The 24,674-nt window shown below is 36.1% G+C and overlaps 1 protein-coding gene across 1 annotated transcript in view; it reads right to left on the bottom strand.

The window, feature by feature from the left end:
* The window catches only part of nompB (intraflagellar transport protein 88-like protein nompB), a 277,618-nt gene that overhangs the window by 121,676 nt on the left and 131,268 nt on the right, over positions 1-24,674 (bottom strand). Inside the window, exons 12-14 of the mRNA XM_090412432.1 lie at positions 19,470-19,540; positions 4,157-4,243; positions 1,858-1,957 (exon numbers count right to left, since the gene is read on the bottom strand). Coding sequence (XP_090268558.1) covers positions 1,858-1,957; positions 4,157-4,243; positions 19,470-19,540 — 258 coding nt within the window. The remainder of the gene's footprint in view (positions 1-1,857; positions 1,958-4,156; positions 4,244-19,469; positions 19,541-24,674) is intronic.

The raw sequence follows: 24,674 nt of genomic DNA, 5'->3' as shown, positions 1-24,674 counted from the left end.
TCTGTAGCACACCACTAGTCACAAGCCGTCTTTTGGACTCTACTCCTGAATAAACCACTCTCTGATATTTCTCCATCAACCACCTCCTATCCATCTCACCAACCCTATATCCATCCCCATATGCTGAAGTTTACTGATTAGAATTCCATGTGGTATCCTGTCAAAGGCCTTAGCAAGGTCCAGTAGAATCACTGTAAACCCATTACCCTTAATATCCTAAATTTTTTTCCATATTCTCTAATGTGCAAGCCTAACACACTACTCAGGAACTTTTTTTTTATAAATCTTTTCCTGGTTTTGCTTTATAATATGCTTTCCCAGCTGATCAATATTTTCTGTAGATTTTGCCATTAGTCTCTACATTTGGTTCTATTTCTGAAGCCAATGACCTTTTTCTCCCTGTATATAAAATATCAGATATCACATATCTGATATTGTACATCAGGTATGATGTTCATTTTTTTTATTAAACTTGACAACAGATGGAGATTGCTTTCTACTTCGCATCCTCTGTACATTTTTATATCTTGAATTGATCTAAAGATATAATTATTAAGAATAACATAAACTGATAAGACTTTCTGTGTGTTCTTCCATCTGAATTTTTCAATAGTGTTAGTAATGACAAGTCTATATTCCAAGCCAAAATTTAGAAGGTGCTTGTCATTAGTATTAGTTTTGTCCTGTTCTATGAATTTGCTCAAAAAAAAAAAATTCTATAAGGTTGGAATTAGTTTCTTAGTCTGGTGTAACATAATCATTCTTTATGATGAATAACCTTTTTAATTATTAATATATGGTCTCCATGAGGTCAGAGACTCATCTTGGGAGGTACACACTACCACACACATAGCTCATCCAATGTGTCTACATTCGCAACGTACTCAGGCAATGAATTCCACTCATCAACCACTCTCCATGCAAAGAACCTTCTCCTCACTCCTCTGTTCACACCTTCCTTATACAGTTTCCAGGGATGGCCTCTTGTTCTAACCCTTCTCTCCTATTCTATGAAAAATTTCTTCCATGTTAACCTGATAGCATCCCCTGACTCACTTATATGTCTCAATAGTATCCCCCCCCCCCCAACTTCCAGGTCCTAATTATGACACTTTGCAATTTACATTCTTTCAATCTGTCTTCATACTCCATATTTCAAAGACTACTTATCACCTTTGTTAATCTTCTCTGGATCCTTTCTAACATATCCTCATCACTATGAAAACTCAGTGACCAAATGTGTGCACATAATCCATATGATACCTGATCAAGGCCTTATATAATGGAATCATAACCTCTTTATTTTTGCATGTCAAGGTCCTCTGCATCATTGCTATTATGCAATGTGACAACTGCACAACTTGTATAATGTGGTTCCTGAAGTTCAGGTCCTTATCCACCACCACTCCCAGATCTCTCAACTCCTCTACCTCCTTTAAAATTTCCCCTGCCAAGTGTATACTTTGCATCCCATTGTTGCTTATCAATTCCTCTACTTCTTTCCTACTGGAAAGAAATAGAGGAATCAAGCACAAGTATAATTGTTCAATATCCTATCTTCAAATCTGTATCACTATTTGTAATCAAATCCTTCAATATGTGAATGTTCAGTTGTTTAATTCAATTATCTGGAGTTTACTTTAAAACATTAACAATGAAATCACAAATCAACTTTATATTCAACACTAGCAATGATTCTGATTTTCAGCATTTACCAATGTGAATGATAAAGAGAGGAATTATCAATTTCACTGAATTTCACATAATGATGGCATACATAAAATATTAAATTTTCACATTCTGCAAATTCTGAAAATTGCAAACTCTGAAAATTATACTTTTGACTACATAACAAACCTGACTGAATTCTCTTTTCCGAAGATATGTTACAGCTTTGTTGATCTCCAGGTCATTGGATAAATCAGCATATGGAGAAGATTTGATCTGGTCAACACACCTAGCAAAGAAGTGCTACAGTTTGAATTTTGATTAACATTCCCAAATTTTTGTGATAAAAATTATATATACATTAAACTTATACATTATTCTACATATTCCTCACAGAGTGTTATATGCTTGTTACACTGCTGCTGAATCATTTGCAACTCACTAAGAAAAAGTCTTTCCCTTGTTGCACAAACTAGTCCTCAGCTGCAGATACGATTTCATCAAAGTTGTAAACTTTGTTCCTTTCGAGTGTTTCTTTAAATTTGGGAACAGGAAGTAGTCAGATGGGGCCAGGTGTGGCAAATAAGATGGGTGAGGCAGACATTGAAAGCCCAAATTGTGAATTTCTTATATTGTGAAATCTGTGAAGCATCTGTAACTATAGAATAATACGTATGCCACAGTAAATAACTTTTTTATTATGTAAATATTTTGTTTTATTTCTCATAAGACATCATCAGTACAACGATCGAACAACAATAGGAAATTGAATTCAAAAAACATAGCGCCCATGCTTAAATTGGAATCTCTCTATGTATATAGTCTCATGTTCATGGATTAAACCTAATGGGCTGAAATTAAAACTAATTAAATTAAATAGATAAATTTACTTAATACAATTGAATATAACAATTTTTCCAAACTTTTGGAATAGTGAGACAGTCGTTTCAATTAATTATGTTCAGAGATATAACATATCTCTGAACATAATTATTAATTATAGATCTTCCTGTTTGTCCATAGTAAGACAAGTTACACAAACAAGATACTTCGTAAATGCCAGGTAGCATCATTGGTGAGACTGTCTTTTGAAGAATGTAGAAAGTTGTGAACTTGGTTGATGGGTTTATAGGTGGCAATGAGATTTTTTTCATAATTTTTGCCACACGTTCAGAGATGCTTTTAATATATGGTATAGGAGCCTTGTGGGCTTCTTGTCTGGGTGGATTTGTAGGAGAATGGTTAATCGTTTTTTTTGGGTATTGGATTATATCCATTTAGTAAGGCTGTTTCTTTGACAATTTCCAATTCCTGTTTTAGAAATTCTTCTGAAGAACAAATATTCTGTGCTCTGGATACTAAAGATTTGATGATACCATGTTTTTGAGATGGATAGTGAGCTGATGTATTGCGAATATAACGACCTGAAAAAGTTGGTTTGTTGTAAACAGAAGAAAGGAAATACCGTTTGGTGATTCTTTTTATAGTGTGAACTTGATACAAGGATGTAGAATGTTGATTTTTTTGTAGAAATGCACAGAGTTCTGGTTCTGCATGGCTCCAAACTGCAAAACGTCATCAACTTACTGCAGCCAAATTGTTGGTTTTAGGTCAAGAAAGAAAATTCTTTCTTCTAGGTGTTCAAGAAAAAAGTTGGTTAAGTTAGGCGATAAGGGTGAGCCTGTTTTTGTTCCTTCCTCTTGTTTACATATTTTATCTTTCCATATGAAGTAACCTCATATAATTGCAAATTTGGTTCCACTAGGTCGGAAGGAAATTTTAGGATTAAAAATTCTATTGTCTCTTTGTGAGGGATATTAGTGAAAAGAGAGAGAGACAATGTCAAAGTTACTACCATGTCTGTATCTGCTAGTCTAATGTCTTTTATTCTTGTGTGAAATTCTATGGAATTTTTTCTGGGTAGACAACTTTTGATTTTGTGTAAGTTGTCCCAAGAGATGGCTTTACTATTCACACTGATTCTTAGATTGTAAGGAATCAGCATGAATAGTAAAATCCTCTATTGGGATAACTATGACTCTGACCGAGTAGATAGACTCCACTCTCCAACCAACAGGTTATGGATTTGAAACCCACTACAGTGATGTGTTCTGTGAATGTCATTAGGTGGCAGATGAATTTCACTGCCCAGTATGAGAATCACTGCCTTGATTACTCAAACCTGAAATTGCTAGCAAAGTTTTATATTTAATCTCTAGAATAGTATTTTCAGATGTAAATTAGTACTCTGAGTGGGCTAATGGTGAGATAACTCAGTCCTAATTTACAACATCTGTAAGTGAGAAAGAGGGGGAGTGCTTGTCTAAGGACTCAGTTGCCATAATTTTTAATCAAGAGATGCATCAAAGTACATTCAGTATGTAGCTAAGAAATGTACAAATCCAGCTGGTTTCAGACTAAGAATTCATACACAAAAAACTGGGTGGCAGTTTTATTGAAAGAAAATGACATTAAATGTTTTATTTACCATTCATATCCATCAGCAAAACTGTTAGAGATAACAGGAGAAATCAACTTTGCAGCAGTAAGGATACTCCACTCTGCTTCATGTTTTCTGTAATAAAATATACATTAGCCAAAATTAACAGAACAGGACATAGCAATTTTATCTCAAACAAAATAATAATTTATAAATAAGAAATATATATGTTCCAATTTCAAAGGATTCAAATACAACAAGTAACATCTTTTTATTTTACTTGAGTTTAAGCAGGAGAGATTATAGTTGTTGAGAAATCATTCTGAATATTTATATTGTGGATCTAACTGGATTCTGGTTTTAATGTTCTGGGTTCTTGCTTTTGTTAGTCTCAAAGTTTTTTTTTTTTTTGGAAATTGTTCATGATTAGAGTATTTCTTCCTCCTCAGGAAGGAAAATATCAAAGACATTAAACTGCATGCTTTCCAAGGCACTTCTTATGTCAAAGAAGACAAAAACAGGCGAGATCTTATTAAATAACAAGTGTAGGATATTATATTCAGGCAATAATGATCAGGGAAAGGAAGGAGTAGCAATAGCATTCACCACCAAACACGAATATAAACTTATTGATTGGAAGGCAGTTTAAAGTAGAGTTATGAGGGCAAACTTCAAAATGGGATATGGACACTAAAATTTATTTGTGCCTATGGTCCCACAGAAGATTCTCCTATGGAAGGATGTAGAGCAATTTTTTGAGTCATTAGAGCAGGCAGCTGACATAAAAATAGAAAAAATGGTCCTTGGTGAAGATCTAAACAGCAGAGTAGGAAATGAATCCCATCAGGTATATAAGAAAGTTTTGGGAAATTTTCATGGATAATCAAAGATGATAAACGTATCATGAAAACTTAAGATAAATATATCCTAGATGTCAGGAATAATTACTATGAAAGACTGTTAAACGAAATAAGCAGTGACAGAAAGTAGCAGAAAATTTTCAAGGAGAATGCAAACAGGAGTGCATACCAATGTTTCAGGTAGAAAAAGCCATCGAAAACTTCAAATGTGGAAAGGCAGCTGGTAGTAGATGACATTCAACCAGAAATGCTTAAATATGGAGATATAAAAGTTTTGCAGTGGCTACACTGCATAATTCAGAGGACCTGTAAAAATGTCGAATTCCAGATGATTGGAGTAGAGCTCTCATAGTTCCCATCTATAAAAAAGGAAATAAAGCTGAATGTGAGAATTAAAGAGGAATTTCTCTACTAGGTGTTCCAGGAAAGAGTTGTGCAAGCATACTCGAAAAGAGTTAAGAAAAATTGGAAGAGAAACTTTGAGAAGAGCAAGCTGGATTCAGGAAATAGAGATTGTCAAGATCAGATTTTCATTTACAACTAATAGCTTTTCAAAACACTACCATTATATGAGATAAATGGAAATTATACGGTGCAATACATAGTCTCTATTTAAGTTGTAAGTCAGCAGTTAGAATTGAAGAAGGTACAGGAAGATCGTTTGGCGTAAAATCAGGTGTAAGACAAGGATGCATATTTCCCTCACTCTTATTCATCATCTATAAGGATTGCATTATGAAAGAAAGTGGCATTAAACCTGATATTAGAATCGTAGATAGCAAACTTAGCTCTTTGCTTTATGCAAATCATGATGATATACTCCTAAACACATCCAGTGCAAGTCTCCAGGGTTATCTAACTAAATTCAAAACAGCTGTAATCAATTTGGCATGAAAATCAACAATAAAAACTATTGAAAATAGGCAGGAACATAGAAAACTTCAGCTACATTCTGAATGGCGATCCTATAGAACAAGTAAAATATTTCAGCTATTTAAGCACTTGGAAAGTGAAAATGGCAGGTCATCATCATCATATTCCTGACATGTACCCTCAAGGGGTGTACAGGATATGATAGTACTACATGAAAAAATTACATCATTACTAACTTCCTATCTACAATTTTCCTCCAAATCAGTCTGTTACTTGTCAAGACTCCAACATTATCTGATCTTATATTTCTATCATCTAAGGCAGTGCTTCCCAAACTTCTGGATGTCAGGGCTCCCTTTGCAAAAATTAAAATATTTCATGGCCCCCCTCGAAAAAAAATCATAATAGAGAGATATATTATTATAATATTTATTGTATTTATATTCAATACAAAACATACACAGCGAATATTGCAAAAATCAAATGCATATATTACATTTTTTGCCTCTTACTGTTTGGTTCTGAAGACGATGCGGGCTGTTCTGGTAAAATATGAAATACTGTCCTTTTTTATTTGAGTCTATTTCTGCTTCTTCTGATTGTTCGCAGGAATTTTTTTTTATTTTTTATCAGCCACTTATCCATCTCAGGGTTAAATTTTTTAACGTAGAATAGATCAAATAATATCACCACTTACCGATACTGGCACACCACAGACTGATAACATGAAATTAGTGAATATTACCTGAATAAAGGAATCCCCAGACCAGGAACATTTTTCTCTTTTGTGACTTTTCTCCCTTTACGGTAATTAAGCCTAATGCGAAACAGACACCAAAGGCAGGTTATTAAAACGTGCATATGATTGGTGCGGTATTAATAAACGATCGCGCAACCGAAAGATAAAAGCATAGCTGACAATTGAGTTGAAATGCTAACTCTCTTCAACCGAATTCCATATGTGAAACTGCCATAACCTTCATTATATATATATATATATTACTTAGTTTTAATACTTTTACGAATTTTAACATGTTCGGTTGAATTTTATTGTTGCCTTGGGAAATCGAACTCACACACATCTAATTAATAACAATAGTTTTTAGTTAGATACTGTGTTTGCCCATGCAACATATGGTTTTGTTTCAGTCAATACAGCATAGTTTCTGTATGAGGGGACATGTGATTCATTAATTAGTGTGTTTTTATCCCAGTTGTCTCTAATTGCCCTATTTGTTGAGAAATATATTACACAGACTCCTCATGCCTTATTCACTGGCATAATAAAAGTACTTGTTTTTATTGCCTCTGCAGTATAGTGGTTGTTAGGGAGGGCGTGTTGTTTAGCACTGCAAGCGAGTTACTATCTACCCACATGAACTTGTTTAAGCTTTTTTTCATGTGTGAAGTATATGCGAAACTTTTAATGGTAACAGAAAACTAGCTTGGATGACAGTGATAATATAAAACGAGTTTTGATATGTATATAAAGTCAATATCAACAGTCCCTGATTAGGAACGCGTGATGAAAGGGACAGGAAGATTTGGAGCTTCCCTGGAGAGCATTCGAAGTAAATACAATTAACCAGTGCTTTGAAATGAAACATATGAATAAACAATATTTACTAATATTCAATAAACGCCGAAATACGCAAGAAGCAAAGTTTGTGAACCAACACCAATGCGTGAATTTCTCCATTAAAATATAAAAATAACAAAAAAGAAATAATAAATAATAAAAGTTAAATACGTTTCTTTTAAAATAAAAAAATCTACTTAGTCTTAAAACATTTTAAATTTGTTTTTATTATTTCACGGCCCCCCTCAACAAAACCTACGGTCCCCAAGGGGGCCGCGCCCCACAGTTTGGGAAGCGCTGATCTAAGGTACTTTGTACCGTATCAATCCACCTATATCTTGGTCTTCCTCTGGGTCATTTTCCTGCCAACCTGGCAGAGAACATTTGTTTTGCTAATCTTTCCTTGCCCATTCTGTTCAAGTGACCATACCACCTGAGATTGGCTCTGCTAACGCACTCCTGGATGCTGACAATGTCAAGTTCTTTCCTAATATCCTCATTTTTAATATGAAATTGCCATTGATGCCATCTGTTCACGTCTCTAATCTTTCTCAGGACTCTCATATCTGCGGTTTCTAGTCTTTGGTCAAGTGTTTTACTTCTGACCCAGCTCTCAGATCCATAAGTTAAAACTGGTTTGAACACTGTCTTGTATACAGCTCATTTAGTGTTCCGACTAATTTCTCTCTTATTCCATATGAATTTATTCAATTGACTTCCTACCATACCAGCTTTGTTGATTCTGTTGTCTATTTCCATATTTAATTTACCATCTTCACTAAAAATCGTGCCTAAGTAGCTAAAATGTTTTACTTGTTCCACAGGTTCCCCGTTCACAACGCAGTTGACATTTTCAACAATTCTACCTATTTTCATTGTCTTTGTCTTTTTAATGCTGACCTTCATACCATATCTATTACAACCGTTATTCAATTTAGTCAGAGAATCTTGCAAACTTGTAGTGGATTTATTCAGAAGTATAACATCGTCTGCATAAAGCAAAGAGCTGACATTAATATCTCCAATTCTGATATCATGTTTAATACCACTTTCCTTCATAATGTGATCCATGTAGATGATGAATAACAGAGGGGATAATGTACATACTTGTCTCACACCAGATTTAATATTAAACCATCTTCCTGTATATCCTTCAATTCTAACTGCTGACTTACAACTCAAATACAGACTAAGTATTGCTTGATATAATGCCCATTGACATCATATAACTGTTGTGTATTGAATAGCTTCTCTCTTGGCACCTTGTCAGATGCCTTTTCCAGATCGACAAAACTTAAATACAGATCTTTGTTATATTCCCATTCTTTCTCAACTATTTGTCGTAAAGTGAAGATCTGATCCTGATAGCCTCTATTTGGCCTGAATCCAGCTTGTTCTTCACCAAGCTTTCGTTCTGCAATTCTTCTCAACTGTTCCTCAACTATACTTGCATAGATCTTGCCAGTAACACTCAGTAGGGAAATACCTCTGAAATTCTCACATTCAATTTTATTTCCCTTTTTATATATGGGTACTATTAGAGCTCTATTCCAATCATCCAGAATTCGTCCCTCTGTCCTGGCATTCTGAATTATGCAGTGCAGCCACTGTAAGACTTTTATACCACCATACTTCAGCATTTCTGGTCAAATATCATCTACTTCTGCTGCCTTTCCACAGTTCAAGCCTTTGATGACTTTTTCTACTTCAAGTATGGATATGTATTCCTGACTGCATGCCTGGTCAGTGTTTTTTATCACTGTGCTGTCATCACTGCTTGTTTCATTTAGCAGTTTTTCAAAGTAATTACTCCATACTTCAAGGATATCTTTTTCTCCCATTTTCATGTCACCTTTATCATCTCTAACTCCTTTTACAGCACTCTTTCCTCCATTTCTAAGCTTCTTCAACAACCTCCAGAATATTTTGCCACCTTCTTGATATTTATTTTCTATATTCTTGCCAAAGTCCTCCCATGACTTTTGTTTAGTTAATTTTACACAGTGTTTAGATTTCTTACATTTTTCTCTGTATTTTCTAAGCGCACAAGGTGACTTATTTGGCAGGAACTTATATGCTTTATTCTTTTCTTTCACTGCCTCTTTAACTTCCTGAGTCCACCGTGGAGTTCTGATTTTTCTATCCTTGCACACAACCTCACCACATGCCTCTCTGGCTGAATCAATCAGGGTTTTCTTCAAAGCTTTCCATTGAATCTCCAAGATTTGGTTAGTGTTCTCAAACTCTTTCATTTTTTTCTTCAATAATGTTTGTGTATTTTAGTCTACAGTTCACATTTGACAGCTGCTCAACTTTTATTTGCTTTAAAACTTTCTTACATGTTCTTCTTTTCAATATGAAATTCAATTTTATCCTGCTCAAGACTAAAGAGTGATCACTTCCAATTTCAAATCCTCTGTACACTCTGGTGTCCTGCACCAGGGAGAAAACATCACTATCAACAATGACATAGTCAATGAGACTTTACTTATTCCTTGCTTCTTCTCTCCATATGAATTTGTACACATTTTTATGTTGGAACATGGTGTTAGTAATAACTAATCCATGTCCTGAGCAGAAATCCAACAGATATTTGCCATTATTGTTAGCTTTGCTCTTTTCTCCAAATTTTCCCAAAATATTTTTGTATGTCTGACAATCATTTCCTACTCTGCTATTTAGATCCCCAACAAGGACCAACATTTCCTTTTTCATTGTGTCAGTTGCTTTTTCTAAAGCATCAAAAAATTCCTCCACTTCTACCTTAGTAGAACCTTCTGTGGGACCATAGGCACAAATAAGTCTCATTATCCAATTCCCCATTCTGATATTAGCCCACATCACTCTACTTGAGACTGCCTGCCATTCAAGAAGATTAGCCTCGTATTTTGTGTTCAATACTATGGCTACTCCTTCTTTTCCTTGATTGTCATTTCCTGAATATAACATTTTGTATTTATTGCTCATAAAGATCTCACCAGTTTTTATCTTTTTGGTTTCAGTCACCCCTATTATGTCAATCTGGTACTTATCGAATTCCTCAGCTAGCTCCATTTCTTTGCCATTCAGGCTTCTTATGTTGATAGTACCGATCTTTAACTCTGGTGATGTTGAGTTGGGGTGTGCTTTCAGCAAGTTATATCTGTAAATAGATGACACAATAAGCAAAGCTGATATGACCGGCAGCCAGCTGAATGAATTTGCATGGAATGAGAAGAAAATTCCATCTTTGACACAACTGGAAATAAACTGGATGTTCTCTCTCTCTCTCTCACTCACCAGTGGTACATTTTGCAATTTTCAGTGGCATTTCACTGACACACAATTTCAGTTAACCAAAAAACATCCAGAATGCCAGTTATGGCATTCTGAATGTTTTTTCTATGGAAAGAATACCATAACATTCTGCATATTTTGGAGGTCCTATGAACATCACCAGAGTTAAAGATCGGTACTATCAAGATAAGAAGCCTGAATGGCAAAGAAATGGAGCTAGCTGAGGAATTAGATAAGTACCAGATCGACATATTAGGGGTGACTGAAACAAAAAAGATAAAAACTGGTGAGATCTTTCTGAGCAATAAATACAAAATGTTATATTCAGGCAATGACAATCAAGGAAAAGAAGGAGTAGCCATAGTATTCAACACAAAATATGAGGCTAATCTTCTTGAATGGCAGGCAGTCTCAAGTAGAATAATGTGGGCAAATATGATAATAGGGAACTGGACAATGAGACTTATTTGTGCCTATGGTCCCACAGAAGGTTCTACTAAGGTAGAAGTCGAGGAATTTTTTGAGGCTTTAGAAAAAGCTACTGACACAATGAAAAAAGTTATTACTAACATAATGTTCCAGGGAGTTCTCATTGATTATGTTATTGTTGATAGTGATGTTTTCTTCCTGGTGCAGGACACCAGAATGTACAGAGGATTTGAAATTGGAAGTGATCGCTATTTAGTCTTGAGCAGGATAAAACTGAATTTCATATTAAAAAGATTAACATGTAAGAAAGTTTTAAAGCAAATAAAAGTTGAGCAGCACTCAGATGTGAACTGTAGACTGAAATACACAAAGTTTATTGAATAAAAAATGAAAGAGTTTGAGAACAGAAATCAAACCTTGGAGATTCAGTGGCAAGCCTTGAAAAAAGCCGTGATTGATTCAGCTAGAGAGGCATGTGGTGAAGTTGTCTGCAAGGATAGAAAAATTAGAACTCCATGATGGACACAGGAAGTTAAGGAGGCAGTGAAGGAAAAGAAGAAAGCATATCAAAAGTTCCTGGCAAATAAGTCAGCTTGTGCTCTTAGAGAATACAAAGACAAATGCAAGAATGCTAAATTCTGTGTAAAACTAGCTAAACAAAAGTCATGGGAGGACTTTGGCAAGAATATAGAAAATAAATATCAAGAAGGTGGCAAAATATTCTGGAGGTTGTTGAAGAAGCTTAGGAATGGAGGAAAGAGTGCTGTAAAAGGAGTTAGAGATGATAAAGGTGACATGAAAACGGGAGAAAAAGATATCCTTGAAGTATGGAGTAATTACTTTGAAAAACTGCTAAATGAAACAAGCAGTGATGACAGCACAGTGGTAAAAAACACTGACCAGGCATGCAGGCAGGAATACATATCCATACTTGAAGTAGAAAAAGCCATCAAAGGCTTGAAATGTGGAAAGGCAGCAGGAGTAGATGATATTCGACCAGAAATGCTGAAGTATGGTGGTATAAGAGTCTTACAGTGGCTGCACTGCATAATTCAGAATGCCTGGACAGAGGGACGAATTCCCGATGATTGGAGTAGAGCTCTCATAGTACCCATATATAAAAAGGAAAATAAAACTGAATGTGAGAATTACAGAGGTATTTCCCTACTGAGTGTTCCTGGCAAGATCTATGCAAGTATACTTGAGAAACGGTTGAGAAGAATTGTGGAAGAAAAGCTTAGTGAAGAACAAGCTGGATTTAGGGCAAATAGAGACTGTCAGGATCAGATCTTCACTTTATGACAAATAGTCGAGAAATCATGGGAATATAACAAAGATCTGTATTTAAGTTTTGTCGATTTGGAAAAGACATATGACAAGGTGCCAAGAGAGAAGCTATTCAATATGCTACAGTTATATGGTGTCAATGGGGCATTATATCAAGCAATACTTAGTGTTTATTTGAGTTGTAAGTCAACAGTTAGATTGAAGGAAGTACAGCAAAGTGGTTGAATGTTAAATCTGGTGTGAGACAAGGATGCACATTATCCCCTTTGTTATTCATTATCTATATGGATCACATTATGAAGGAAAGTGGTATTAAACATGATATCAAAATTGGAGATGTTAATGTCAGCTCTTTGCTTTATGCAGATGATGCTATACTTCTAAATAAATCCGCTACAAGTTTGCAAGATTCTCTGACTAAATTGAATAACTGTTGTAATAGATATGGTATGAGAGTCAGCAATAAAAAGACAAAGACAATGAAAATAGGCAGAATCATTGAAAATGTCAACTGTGTTGTGAATGGAGAACCTGTGGAACAAGTAAAACATTTCAGCTACTTAGGCATGATTTTTAGGGAAGATGGTAAATTAAATATAGAAATAGATAACAGAATCAGCAAAGCTGGTATGGTGGGAAGTCAATTGAATAAATTCATATGGAATAAGAGAGAAATTAGTCGGAACACTAAATGAGCTGTATACAAGACAGTGTTCAAACCAGTTTTAACTTATGGATCTGAGAGCTGGGTCAGAAGTAAAACACTTGACCAAAGACTAGAAACCGCAGATATGAGAGTCCTGAGAAAGATTAGAGATGTGAACAGATGGCATCAATGGCAATATCATATTAAAAACGAGGATATTAGGAAAGAACTTGACATTGTCAGCATCCAGGAATGCATTAGCAGAACTAATCTCAGGTGGTATGGTCACTTAAACAGAATAGGCGAAGAAAGATTAGCAAAACAAGTGTTCTCTGCCAGGTTGGCAGGAAAACGACCCAGAGGAAGACCAAGATATAGGTGGATTGATACAGTACAAAGTGCCTTAGACAATAGAAATATAAGATCTGATAATGTTGGAGTCTTGACAAGTAACAGACTGATTTGGAGGAAAATTGTAGATAGGAAGTTAGTAATGATGAAATTTTTTTCATGTAGTACTATCATATCCTGTACACCCCTTGAGGGTACATGTCAGGAACTTGATGATGATGACGATCCTTTCTTTATACATAAGGGCGATTTTTTCTCAACAGAATGTTTGCCCCTTAAATACATTATGAAAAAAGCAGTTTTAGCAGGTGTATTTGATTATATTTAGTTCTTACTTTTGATATCAGCTGATGTTTCATTATTTAATGGACATAGTTGAGGCTTTGTGTGGGAAGGCCCCTGGAAAATTTGAAGATGAAGACTTCACTGGGTTCATCCTTCAGTGCATCCATGCGGTTAGCTTAGTGACTATGTGCTTCGCAACCTGGTGAAGGAGTGGTGTCCTAGGTTTGATTCCTGTTGACGATGCGAGGAGCTTAAGGCTCTTCCTCAGCCATAGCCAAGTTAGCGAGTCTTGGGCATGGGCAGCAGGAATTTTCCCCCAGTTTATCTGAGATTTTTCATCCTGCAAGCAGGCAAACCGGCACCATGAACACACATGGATATAGTCAGGAATACTTAAGGCAATCCCTCCAGGCATAGGTCTGAATTGTCAGCTATGCCAGTCCCGAGCCTGGATAAAAATGAGGGGGAGGGATTGAGGTGGTGCTGTACCGCCCCATAAAAGGGGCTCAAGGCCGTTGAATCACCATACGAAATGAAATGAAACCTTTAGTACTATTCTGTATTAGAGTTCTGCACCCAACACAGAGCCACATCAATACCTACTAATTGGCAAACAATGGCTACACTCAAAAGTGAAATGCCAAGGATATGCCATAATGGCACCACAGCAAGCCTTGGAATGTATCCCAAGACTATGAGGGATGATGTTAGTGCTGTTGACCCTCGTAAGGCAAATCCACTAACTGACTGATCTAGCAGTCATCCAAAGCAGTGCATCCACACCACCAGGAATCCCCTTTCTGGATGTCTACAGGTCATGCAACATGGGAGCAAATTTAATGATATGAGAATAGAAAAATTAAAAATACTCTGGAGAAGGAGAACAAAGAATACAGAAGGAGTTGTACAGAAAAAGGTGAAGAATAAAAAAGGGCTAGCACAATCACTGGGATCCATCCATCACAAACAGGTGCCTCTATCTGAAGGGGGAGGTAGTACAAGGGGAGAGCATAATTACTTGCTTTCTCATGTTCTTGTGTACAACCAAATTAGCACTGATTTATCTCAAATTTGTAAAACCAAATTTTTATTTCACTAATCCCTTTTTACATTACTTATCCGACATTTCATAATAACATGCTCTCTTTGACCATTTTCATCTCTTTAGTGTATCCATCTCTTTAGAGTTTCCTAAAACTGTAAACTCAGTTTTAGAAAGCAGTAATTGAATTTAAAGCAATGAGTATAAAATGCTTTTTTTTTTATCCAAGCCTGAAAAAAAGAAAAAAGAAAGAAGTTTTTTCAAGATCACAAAATAAAGTGATATCACTGTATGACTAAAATATAACTTGTTTATGACATTATATTGTTGGGGAGGAAGGGGGGGGGTATGAACATGCAGTTTTTTTTTATACACTGCTTGGAAAGAAGCCAATGGACATCCTCTAATGTGCATTGTGCCATTTAACGAATCATGTGTTTATAGCCAGTATAAATTGGAGGAATACAGAGCTCTCAAATCAGTGCAACTATGTTTGGGTGAAATGAGAAGGGAACTGACAGAGTTCAAAAGAGGTGTTGTGATAGGATGCCATGTTGCAAGCCTATCTGTTTGGCAAATTGGGCCATCCCAGGTCAACAATCAGTGGTACCATACTGAGATGGAAGTGCAGGGCATCAACTGTAAGTGCTACCTGCAGTGGGAGACCCACCAGTCACCAAACATGACCATGGATGCTACAAAGGATAACATTAAAAACCACCATTCTTTGGTCAACACATTGAATGCAGGGTTCCAGGCATTGACTGGAACACGAATCTGCACAAAAACATTCAGAACCAAGGCTCACAACATGGGTTTCCATGGTAAGACTGCAATATGCAAGCCCCACATTATTCAAACCAACATGCAGCTTCGTCTTCACTGGTGCAAAGAGCCTTTACAGTGAGACATGGAAACTTGAAAAGCTGCATTATGGAGAAATAAATCATGCTACATACTCTACCGAGCAGATGGATGGGTGTGGCAGATGCCTGGTGAACATCTCTTGCTAGAGTGCATAACCTCAACTATGAAATTCGGAAGTGGCAGCGGGATAGTCCTATTTTTCCTGGTTTTGACCTCAAACCTCTGTTTGTGGTGCCACAAACATTGAACTCCGAGAGGTATCTGAACATTCTAGACAATGCAATGCTTCCTACTTTGTGCTGTTTCTACACAATCGATCACTGTCTCTTTCAGCAAAACAAAACACCATTGATTGTTTCAGAAAAACAATCCACATGATGACATTCAAGTGGACATGAATGTCATCACACTTGACTGGCCTCCACAGAGCCCTGATCTCAATCCTACTGAACATTTGTGGGATGAACAGGAGCATCAGGTGTGGTCAAGGGACGTCCACCCCACAACAGTCCAGGACCTCATTACATGCCTGTAGGAAGAAATATGGTTCAAAATTCCTATTAATCGCTATTGTACACTTGTGGAGAGTATGCCTGTAGGACTGCTGCAGTCATCACGGTAAAAGGAGGTTCTGCATCTTATTCAGGTGGGCACCATGGCTGTTTGTTCCTCACACTATGGTATCTGTTGACTTCGTTCCAAGCAGTGTATAATGGAATGGGAGGGACAGCACACACACACACACACACACACACACACAAAAAAAAAAACTTTACTGATGAAGATGTGTGTGCTTTTTGAAATAAATTTCTTAAAAAAAGTTTAATTATCCTAAAGAGAAGGAACATTGATTTTACAATTGTGCTGTTTGAGTGAAATCTATAATTATGATAAACATAAATTAAAGATGCCAAGAAATTATATTCTTGATTTCATCCTTTATCCAACTGTAAACAAAGTTTGCACATGAAGTGGCTTCATGACTGGGCTACTTGTATATAGAGGCTAATGACTTCACATCACTAGCTTTAGTAACCCATAATGCAAAAGCACATATCCTTGCGGACATGTTTAATGCTATGCATTATGGGAAGGGCCACTATTCTGATTGCTTTTGACATTTAATGAGGTCTCATCAGTGGGAACCAGACCCAAAAGTGACACCAATATTGAAGTAATGCAGAAGTCATATTTCCATATACAAGTAGTCAAAAGGTGTCACACCTTGTTACTAAAACGTACTCTGGATTAGAGATAGATGTTGAAAGTTTTTTCACTTGCTTACAGTATAAATTAAAGATGCTAAGAAATTATATTAAATTTGGGTTGAAGTAATGTAGAAGTCATATAATTTCTTGGCATCTTTAATTTATAGCATACCCAAGTGAAAAAAACTTTCAACATATGATAAAAATTAATTTGAATATTAACAGTTCATTACTGTTTCAGTTTTGTCTAAATTTCATTTCATGTAAAAAAAAATAAAAAAAAAGAAGCAGCTATATTGGTGAGGACCATATACACAAATATTATGATATAATATTTGTTTATAATTTAATAAAATTATAATATGATATTATATTATATGGGTGGTGGTAAACAGAAAGTTAAAGTTTAGAGTACATAATGCTAAGGTTGCTTAGGTAGACCATAAGATTACTTGGCTAGTGAAGAACACATTAACAAGTAGAGATAAGGAGGTTGTAATTCCTCTTTAAAAGGCCTTGATATGCCTCACATCTGGATTACTGTACTCAAGTCTGGTCCCCTGGGTTTCTTGGGGATGAGAAAGTGGTGGAGAGGATTTAGAAGCGAGTGACCAAGATAGTGAATGGCTTGTGTCATGTGCTCTATGACAGTGCTTCCCAAACTTCTGGTTATCAGGGGCCCCCTTTGCAAAAATTAAAATATTTCACGGCCCCCCCTCGAAAAAAATCGTAATAGAGAGATATATTATTATAATATTTAATGTATTTATATTCAATACAAAACATACACAGCGAATATTGCAAAAATCAAATGCATATTTGATTTTTGCAATATTTTTTATCTCTTACCGTTTGGTTCTGAAGACGATGCGGGTGTTCTGGTAAAATATGAAATACTATCCTTTTTTTTTTTTTTTTTTTTTAGTCTGTTTCTGATTGTTCGCAGGATTTTTTTTTTTAAATTTTTTTTATCAGCCACTTATCCATCTCAGGGTTAAATTTTTTAAAGTAAAATAGATCAAATAATATCACCACTTACCGATACTGGCACACCACAGATCGATAACATGAAATTAGTGAATATTACCTGAATAAGGGAATCCCCGGACCAGGAACATTTTTTTCTTTTGTGACTTTTCTCCTTTTACAGTAATTAAGCCTAACGCGAAACAGACAGCAAAGGCAGGTTATTAAAACGTGCATATGATTGGTGCGGTATTAACAAAAGATCGCGCAACCGAAATATAAAAGCATAGCTAACAATTGAGTTGAAATGCTAACTCGCTTCAACTGAATTCCATATGTGAAACTGCCATAACATATATATATATATATATATATATTATTTAGTTTTTAACACTTATTTGGGAAATCGAACTCACACACATCTAATTAATAACAGTAGTTTTTAGTTAGATACTGTGTTTGCCCATGCAACGTATGGTTTTGTTTCTGTATGAGGGGACATGTGATTCATTAATTAGTGTATTTTTATCCCAGTTGTCTCTAATTGCACTATTTGTTGAGAAATATATTACACAGACTCCTCATACCTTATTCACTGGCATAATAAAAGTACTTTATTTGATTGCCTCTGCAGTATAGTGGCTGTTAGGGAGGGGTGTTGTTTACCACTGCAAGCGAGTTACTATCTCCCCACATGAACTTGTTTAAGCCTTTTTTCATGTGTGAAGTATATGCGAAACTTTTATTGGTAACAGAAAACTAGCTCGGATGACAGTGATAATATAAAACGAGTTTTGATATGTATATAAAGTCAATATCAACAGTCCCTGATTAGGAACACAAAATAACAAAAAAGAAATAATAAATAATAAAAGTTAAATACGTTTCTTTTAAAATAAAAAAATCTACTTAGTCTTAAAACATTTTAAATTTGTTTTCATTATTTCACGGCCCCCCTCAACAAAACCTACGGCCCCCCAAGGGGGCCGCGGCCCACAGTTTGGGAAGCGCTGCTCTATGAAGATAGATTGAAGGTGTGTGTGGATTGCAGAAGTTGGTTGATAGGAGAAAAGGAGGGGATATGATAGAAACATTTAAGTTGCTTAAAGGATTTTATAGGATAGAAGCAGGGGAAATGTTTCAGCATTTGGCTAGAGGGAGCAGAACAAGGGGTCATCCCTGAAAGTTGAATAAAGGTGTGGTCAGTAGAAGTTTGAGGACTAGATTTTTTGCTTGGAGTGGTGAATGAGTGAAATGGGTTTCCAGAATCAGTTGTGAGTGCTTTTCTGTTAATGGATTCAAGGAGAAGTATGATAGATTGGGTCTCACACGATGAGTCTTTGGACTCCATGGAGTCCAAATGTATAATAATAATAATAATAATAATAATAAATAATGATAATTATTTCCTATACTTGATGGATAACCAATAATTATCAAATAAATTAACAGTGAGTTCTTAATTTAATATAATAAATAAACACTATATCATTTTTATAATGAAATTAATTATAAAACAAATTAGCAATGAGTTCTTAAATTTAATAAACAATATATTATTTTTATAACCCACCACCACCAATCCTAGCATTTGCTTATTTCAATCAGTTCTAGCCTGTTCTGAAGGTGACTGGATGGCGCAAGTAAATCTATCAAAAACGGATTAGTCATGCTTGTTGTTAAAACATTTACCTCTGTCGTTCTATTTTTCTTAAACTGTCATTCTTAATAGCTTCCATTATAAGATGCGAATGTGGATCATCCTAAAAAATAAATGAATGAATTTTTCCATCATGAAAAAAAATGTTTTCACATCTTTATTATTTGCATCCCAAAGGAAATTAGACTCAGTTAAAATTTATCAAAAAAGAAATTAATAATTCTAGAAAATTCATTAAAAAGGCTATTCATAATAGCTTTCTCATAAGGGACAGTTGATTATTACAAGAACTAAATCTACAGCAGTTTTGGGGGCACTATAAACAACTGTCTTCTTTAATTTTGCCACTAAAATGGTCCAAATGAAATAACTCACGAAATTTTAATAGAGATCATAAATATCAAATTTTATTAAATGCAATCAAGCCAAAGAGAAGAAGTTATCATTTCTAACCATTCTGCCTATAAAAATATTCAATTACAGAAAGAAAAAAAAAATCTAAATCTACTAAGGACTATAATTATTCATTATTTCTTTATTCTTCCCCTCAGAAATGTATTGGAAAAGTACAGAAAACACAAGTTTTTACAGTGCAATGAATAGTGATGTTGCAAAATTTTTTTATTATACTTAGCTTTTACTGTACAGTAGCTGATAGTACATGTTTCTGTGCAGCATTTCTGAGTTTATAATGCGTGTATAGTGTTTGAGTATTATGGTTTTGTGGAATTTTCTTTACTGTAGTAAATTGCTCTTCATAGAGTTTTTTTTTTTTTTTTTTATAATTTTCTTGCATTTGTTTTGGGCTTCGGTATAGGCATTGAATGAGGATGGGGTTCTTGATTTGAGCCAGTTGTAGTATGCCTGATTTTTTGTATAGTGTGGGGAATATATGTTTTCATGCCAGTGAGGATCACTTTGGTGATGCGTTCAGTGCATATGTTTGAACTCGAAGACTGGAAATAATAGTCTAACCATGGGAATGAAGCATAGTAGTCTCGGAGACTGTCCCATTTGGCACTGTTAATGCCAAACTACTCTTGTGTGGGAGTGACTGTGTAAGCGTTGTTGCATGGGGGAGGAGATGAGCACTAAGTTGTGGTCAGAATTGGCCAGGGGGCTCACTACATTCACTGCATATGTGGAGGGGGTCATTAGTAAGGAAGAGATCTAGGGTATTTGGGGAGTGGTTTGGGTTATCTGGTATTCTGGTCGGTTTTTGAACAATTTGTGTGAGCTCATTGGTGACTGCAAATGTTTCAGCATCTCTGCCTGCAGGATCTGTATAACTGGAAGAGAAAAGCCAATTGGTGTTATGGACATTGAAATCACCCAGGAGGATGATTTTGCTGTTCGGAGAGTGGGACTGGAAATCAACTTTTAAGGAGAGGAAATGGAAGAGCTCAGGGTGATTGGTAGTATTAGGAGAGCGATAGAGACAGCAGATGAATTTGACTGAGTGGGGGAGGGATATCTTCAGCCAAAGAAGGTCGAAGTTGGGCGATTCTAAGTTAGTTGCTCTCTGGCAAGGTATGTCAGAGCGGATATATGCACAGATGCCACCCTTGGGTCGAAAGGAGTCAAATAGTGTATAGTTAAGGTTGAGATGAATAGTGCTGGGGGAAGGTGAGATTTGAGTTTCTGTTAAAAAGAGAAGGTGGAGTTTGGTGGACTGCAGATGGTAGTGGATGCTATTAAGGTTGGAGTTGAGGCCGTGGATGATGGTGAAGTGGATATGCAAGGTTCTGTGAGGCATGGATTTGACCCCAAGGGTCTTGCACGTTTCCTATGCAGTGCCTGCATACTGGTGTCCTCGGTGGCTGCTAGTGGCGTCACTTGGTTTTTGCACTAGTGTGGATTTTTTTGGTCTATTACCCAACTGTTGTCTCCATTTTGACGTTTTTCTTCTAGTTGTCTTCAGAGTTGGCTTCTTTTTTCTCTCTGGGCAAAGGTTAAATCAGGTTGAGCACGTATGAGTGACTAGGGGAAAGTGTCCTTTAGCTTGTTCTTTATCGCTGTTATAAATTTGGTTGTGTTTATTGGTGAGTCGCAGGTCACTTTCACGAGACGTGGAAAGTTCGTTCCTTACTGTATCAGACCCATAAACAAAATTCTTTTTTTTTTATGGGTCCAATACAATAGCATTTGATGATATTTCAGGGATCAAAATTGCATTCTCCTGCAAGATTGCTGACGTCTTCTTTCAAGGATTTGCCATTTTCCATCGGAAAGTTCAGGATAGCAGCGTTGAGTTTCCTATTTTCGACCTCGAGCGATTCGTGTACTGATGATGTGATTAGTTCACAAAGTTCGTTAGCAGGCACGGGTGCACTTGCGGTCGGGAGCAGGTCGTTGAGCATCTCGAACTTAGTTTCCAACTTTCCGATTTTGGAGGAGAAGGTATCAATCATGGTATTAAGCTGTTACTCGAGGTTATTGACTCTTTTGCCTAGGTTTAGTATTTGTTTTATGGAAGGGAGGCATGTTGTACAGAAGTAGGGCTGGTTTAGATTGTTAAAAAGCTTGTACACTGATTAATTTATTTTTGAATGGAAATATGTAGCCAGTTGCAACAGAAATTGCACAATATACCTTTTTTTCCTTTCTTTGACTTAGGTTTCGCAGCTGCAGCACTTCGTAATGTCATTCGGCTTGTTGGTGATCGGCGATGCTACGCTGAAGGGACTCAAGGTAATCTTCTGTTGTTGGCCTTTGTTTCTGCCATCTTAACTTCGCAAGGTGGGCATAGCGCGTTCACATGGCTGTTTTTTGTTGTAAAATATAGCAGATTTAATGAACTATGGGTACTTACGATTGTACTGAAGTAATCAGCTGCTTAGTACCTTCTGTTACTTTTCTGTTTACTGCTTATTTTGCACAAAAAACGCAATTATGATAAAATGCGGGAGTACAAGTTTAACATTACGTATTCGCTGCCACCACCTGTTAGGTTGTAGCAGTTGCCATACTACATTGTTTAGTTTACTGTCATCCAGCCCTCCACCATTCAAAGACATTCTGGACAACATTGTACAAGATTCTGTAGTATGCTACACTTGTAGCCTGTGTACTTCCTGTCAAGTAAAATGCAGCAGGTGAGAAATGAAAATATATGCATGTGTACATGAAATATAGGCAACAGAAATTCTAGGTAATTTAGGTGTGAGTATTTCTGATTTAGCAACAGTGGAAGTAATGTGTTAGAAAAAACTAGTTTATACCAACAAAGAAATATGACTGTGAACGACTGAGAATGAAGAGAATGTGCAAGAGATGTCTATGGATTTAACAATAGATAGAATGAATGAGAAGAACTAGAATATTGATGGATGTGATGCTAGAAGAGAAGTGGAGGGCATGAGGACTGAGTAATGAAGAGTGAAGGATAAGATTCAGATGCTTGAGATAGGTAGTTAGTTGATGGAAGAAGAATAAGAGTGGAAGCATGAGAATGTCAAGGAAACAAGAGAGTAAGGAAGAGAGTGGAAGTGGGGAAAGAGAGAGAGAGAGAGGGAAGGGGGGAAAAAACAAAGAATGCCAGCATGAGAGGAATTAATAACGATATGAGGAATGTAATGTGTGGAGATTCAATGATTTAGCAGACAGATGAAAAACAATGTTGGGAATGTTGAGAGAATGATAGAGTATATAATGAAGCATTGAAACTGATTACAGCAGTGAGATTTGACTACAAATGACTTGAGAGGAGGTGTGAGTGGCGAAAAATTGAAATCAATGTTAGAGATTATGAAGCCAAAAAGTGTTAGTGTAGAGAAAATAGATAAGTGTGTTGCCTTAGTATAAAATTGTGAAGTTGAGAAGAGTGCCGATAATGAATGGCATTATAGCAAGAATATATAGGAAAGAGTGAGGACTGAAATATGCAGATGGAGCTGCATTTGAGCATGGAAGGATATAAGCATTTTGAGAGACTGTTGTGCCATGGGCAAGCGAGAGTGTTGGAGAAGGAATGGAACCCCAGGAGATGATATACTGCAAAGAAGTTGTAGCTGATGATGAGGTCAATGTATTGTATCTGTTAATTGCAAGTATTCTTCTGGCCAATTTTCCCATTTTGCAGAAAATCCTACCACCACTAATCGCCTTCAACTGAAAAGCCCTTGTAAAACTTCTTTGTATTCAAAATGGAATTGAAACCTATGTCTTTCCAACCAAAATGGGATAAACTGAGCTACAGAGGCTCATTGAAAAGAAGAATAGAAACTGAGGAGGTCTTAACAGATGCTACTTTTCTCTATATTCAAATGCAGGGAATATTAAGAATAAAGGGAATGAGTTGGTGGCATTGACAGCATGCCCAATAATGACTGGCATTAATAAAACAGTGATGGTAAAATGGAAGCATCAAACTATAGAATACTTTGTATTTCTTCTGTGGTTATTAAGATTTTAGAGAAATTAGTAAGAGCTAATATACAGAATTGGGAAGATGAGGGTAACAATGTTTATGGAGATTAAAATATAGGGCATTCCTGAAAGGACATTCCTGAAACAAGAGTGCCAATAAAAAAAAAATATGGTAATTTCAAACCAATTTTAACTTATGGATCTGAGAGCTGGATTAGAAATAACAGCTTGATCAAAGACTGGGGACCACAGATAAGACAAAAGAGCTGAGAAGGATTAAGAGTGTAAACAGATGGCATCAAGGCAGAATCACATTAAAAATGAGTATATCAGGAAGGAACTTGATACTGTTAGCATTCAGGAGTGTGTGAACAAGGCAAACTTCAGGTGGCACGGTCACTTAAACAGTAAGGGAGATTAGCAGAAATGAAAGATTAGCAAAACAATTTGTTTTCTTCCAAGAGGGTAAGAACAAGGCCCAAGATCTAGGTGGCTTGATGCAGTAAGAAGTTCCTTAGAAGACCAAATTATAGGATATGACAATACTGGAGTCCTGACAGATAACAGGGAGCCTCCATAGCTCAGTCAGTATAGAAGAAGCCCTTTGGCTGGAAAGACCTGGATTTGATTCCTGTCCATGATGCGAGGAACTTTTATCTGGTCTCTTTCAACTAAAGGTGAGTTAGCCAGTCTCATACAGAGATAGAGGTTTTTTTTTTTTCAGAAATTCAGGTTTTTTTTTTTTTTGTCCCTCAGAACAGGCAAACTAGCTCCGTGAACACATACACAGATTTACAGCCATGGATACTTACGACAATATGTGGAAGAGACAAGGTCCTCACAACATGTCATTATGCACATAGTTAACA

This window comes from Typopeltis vanoorti, chromosome 22 (assembly GCF_054136105.1).
Source record: "Typopeltis vanoorti isolate ZY-2024b chromosome 22, IOZ_Tvanoo_1.0, whole genome shotgun sequence".
Lineage (NCBI taxonomy): Eukaryota > Metazoa > Arthropoda > Arachnida > Uropygi > Thelyphonidae > Typopeltis > Typopeltis vanoorti.
This window is presented reverse-complemented; position numbering and strand designations above follow the sequence as displayed.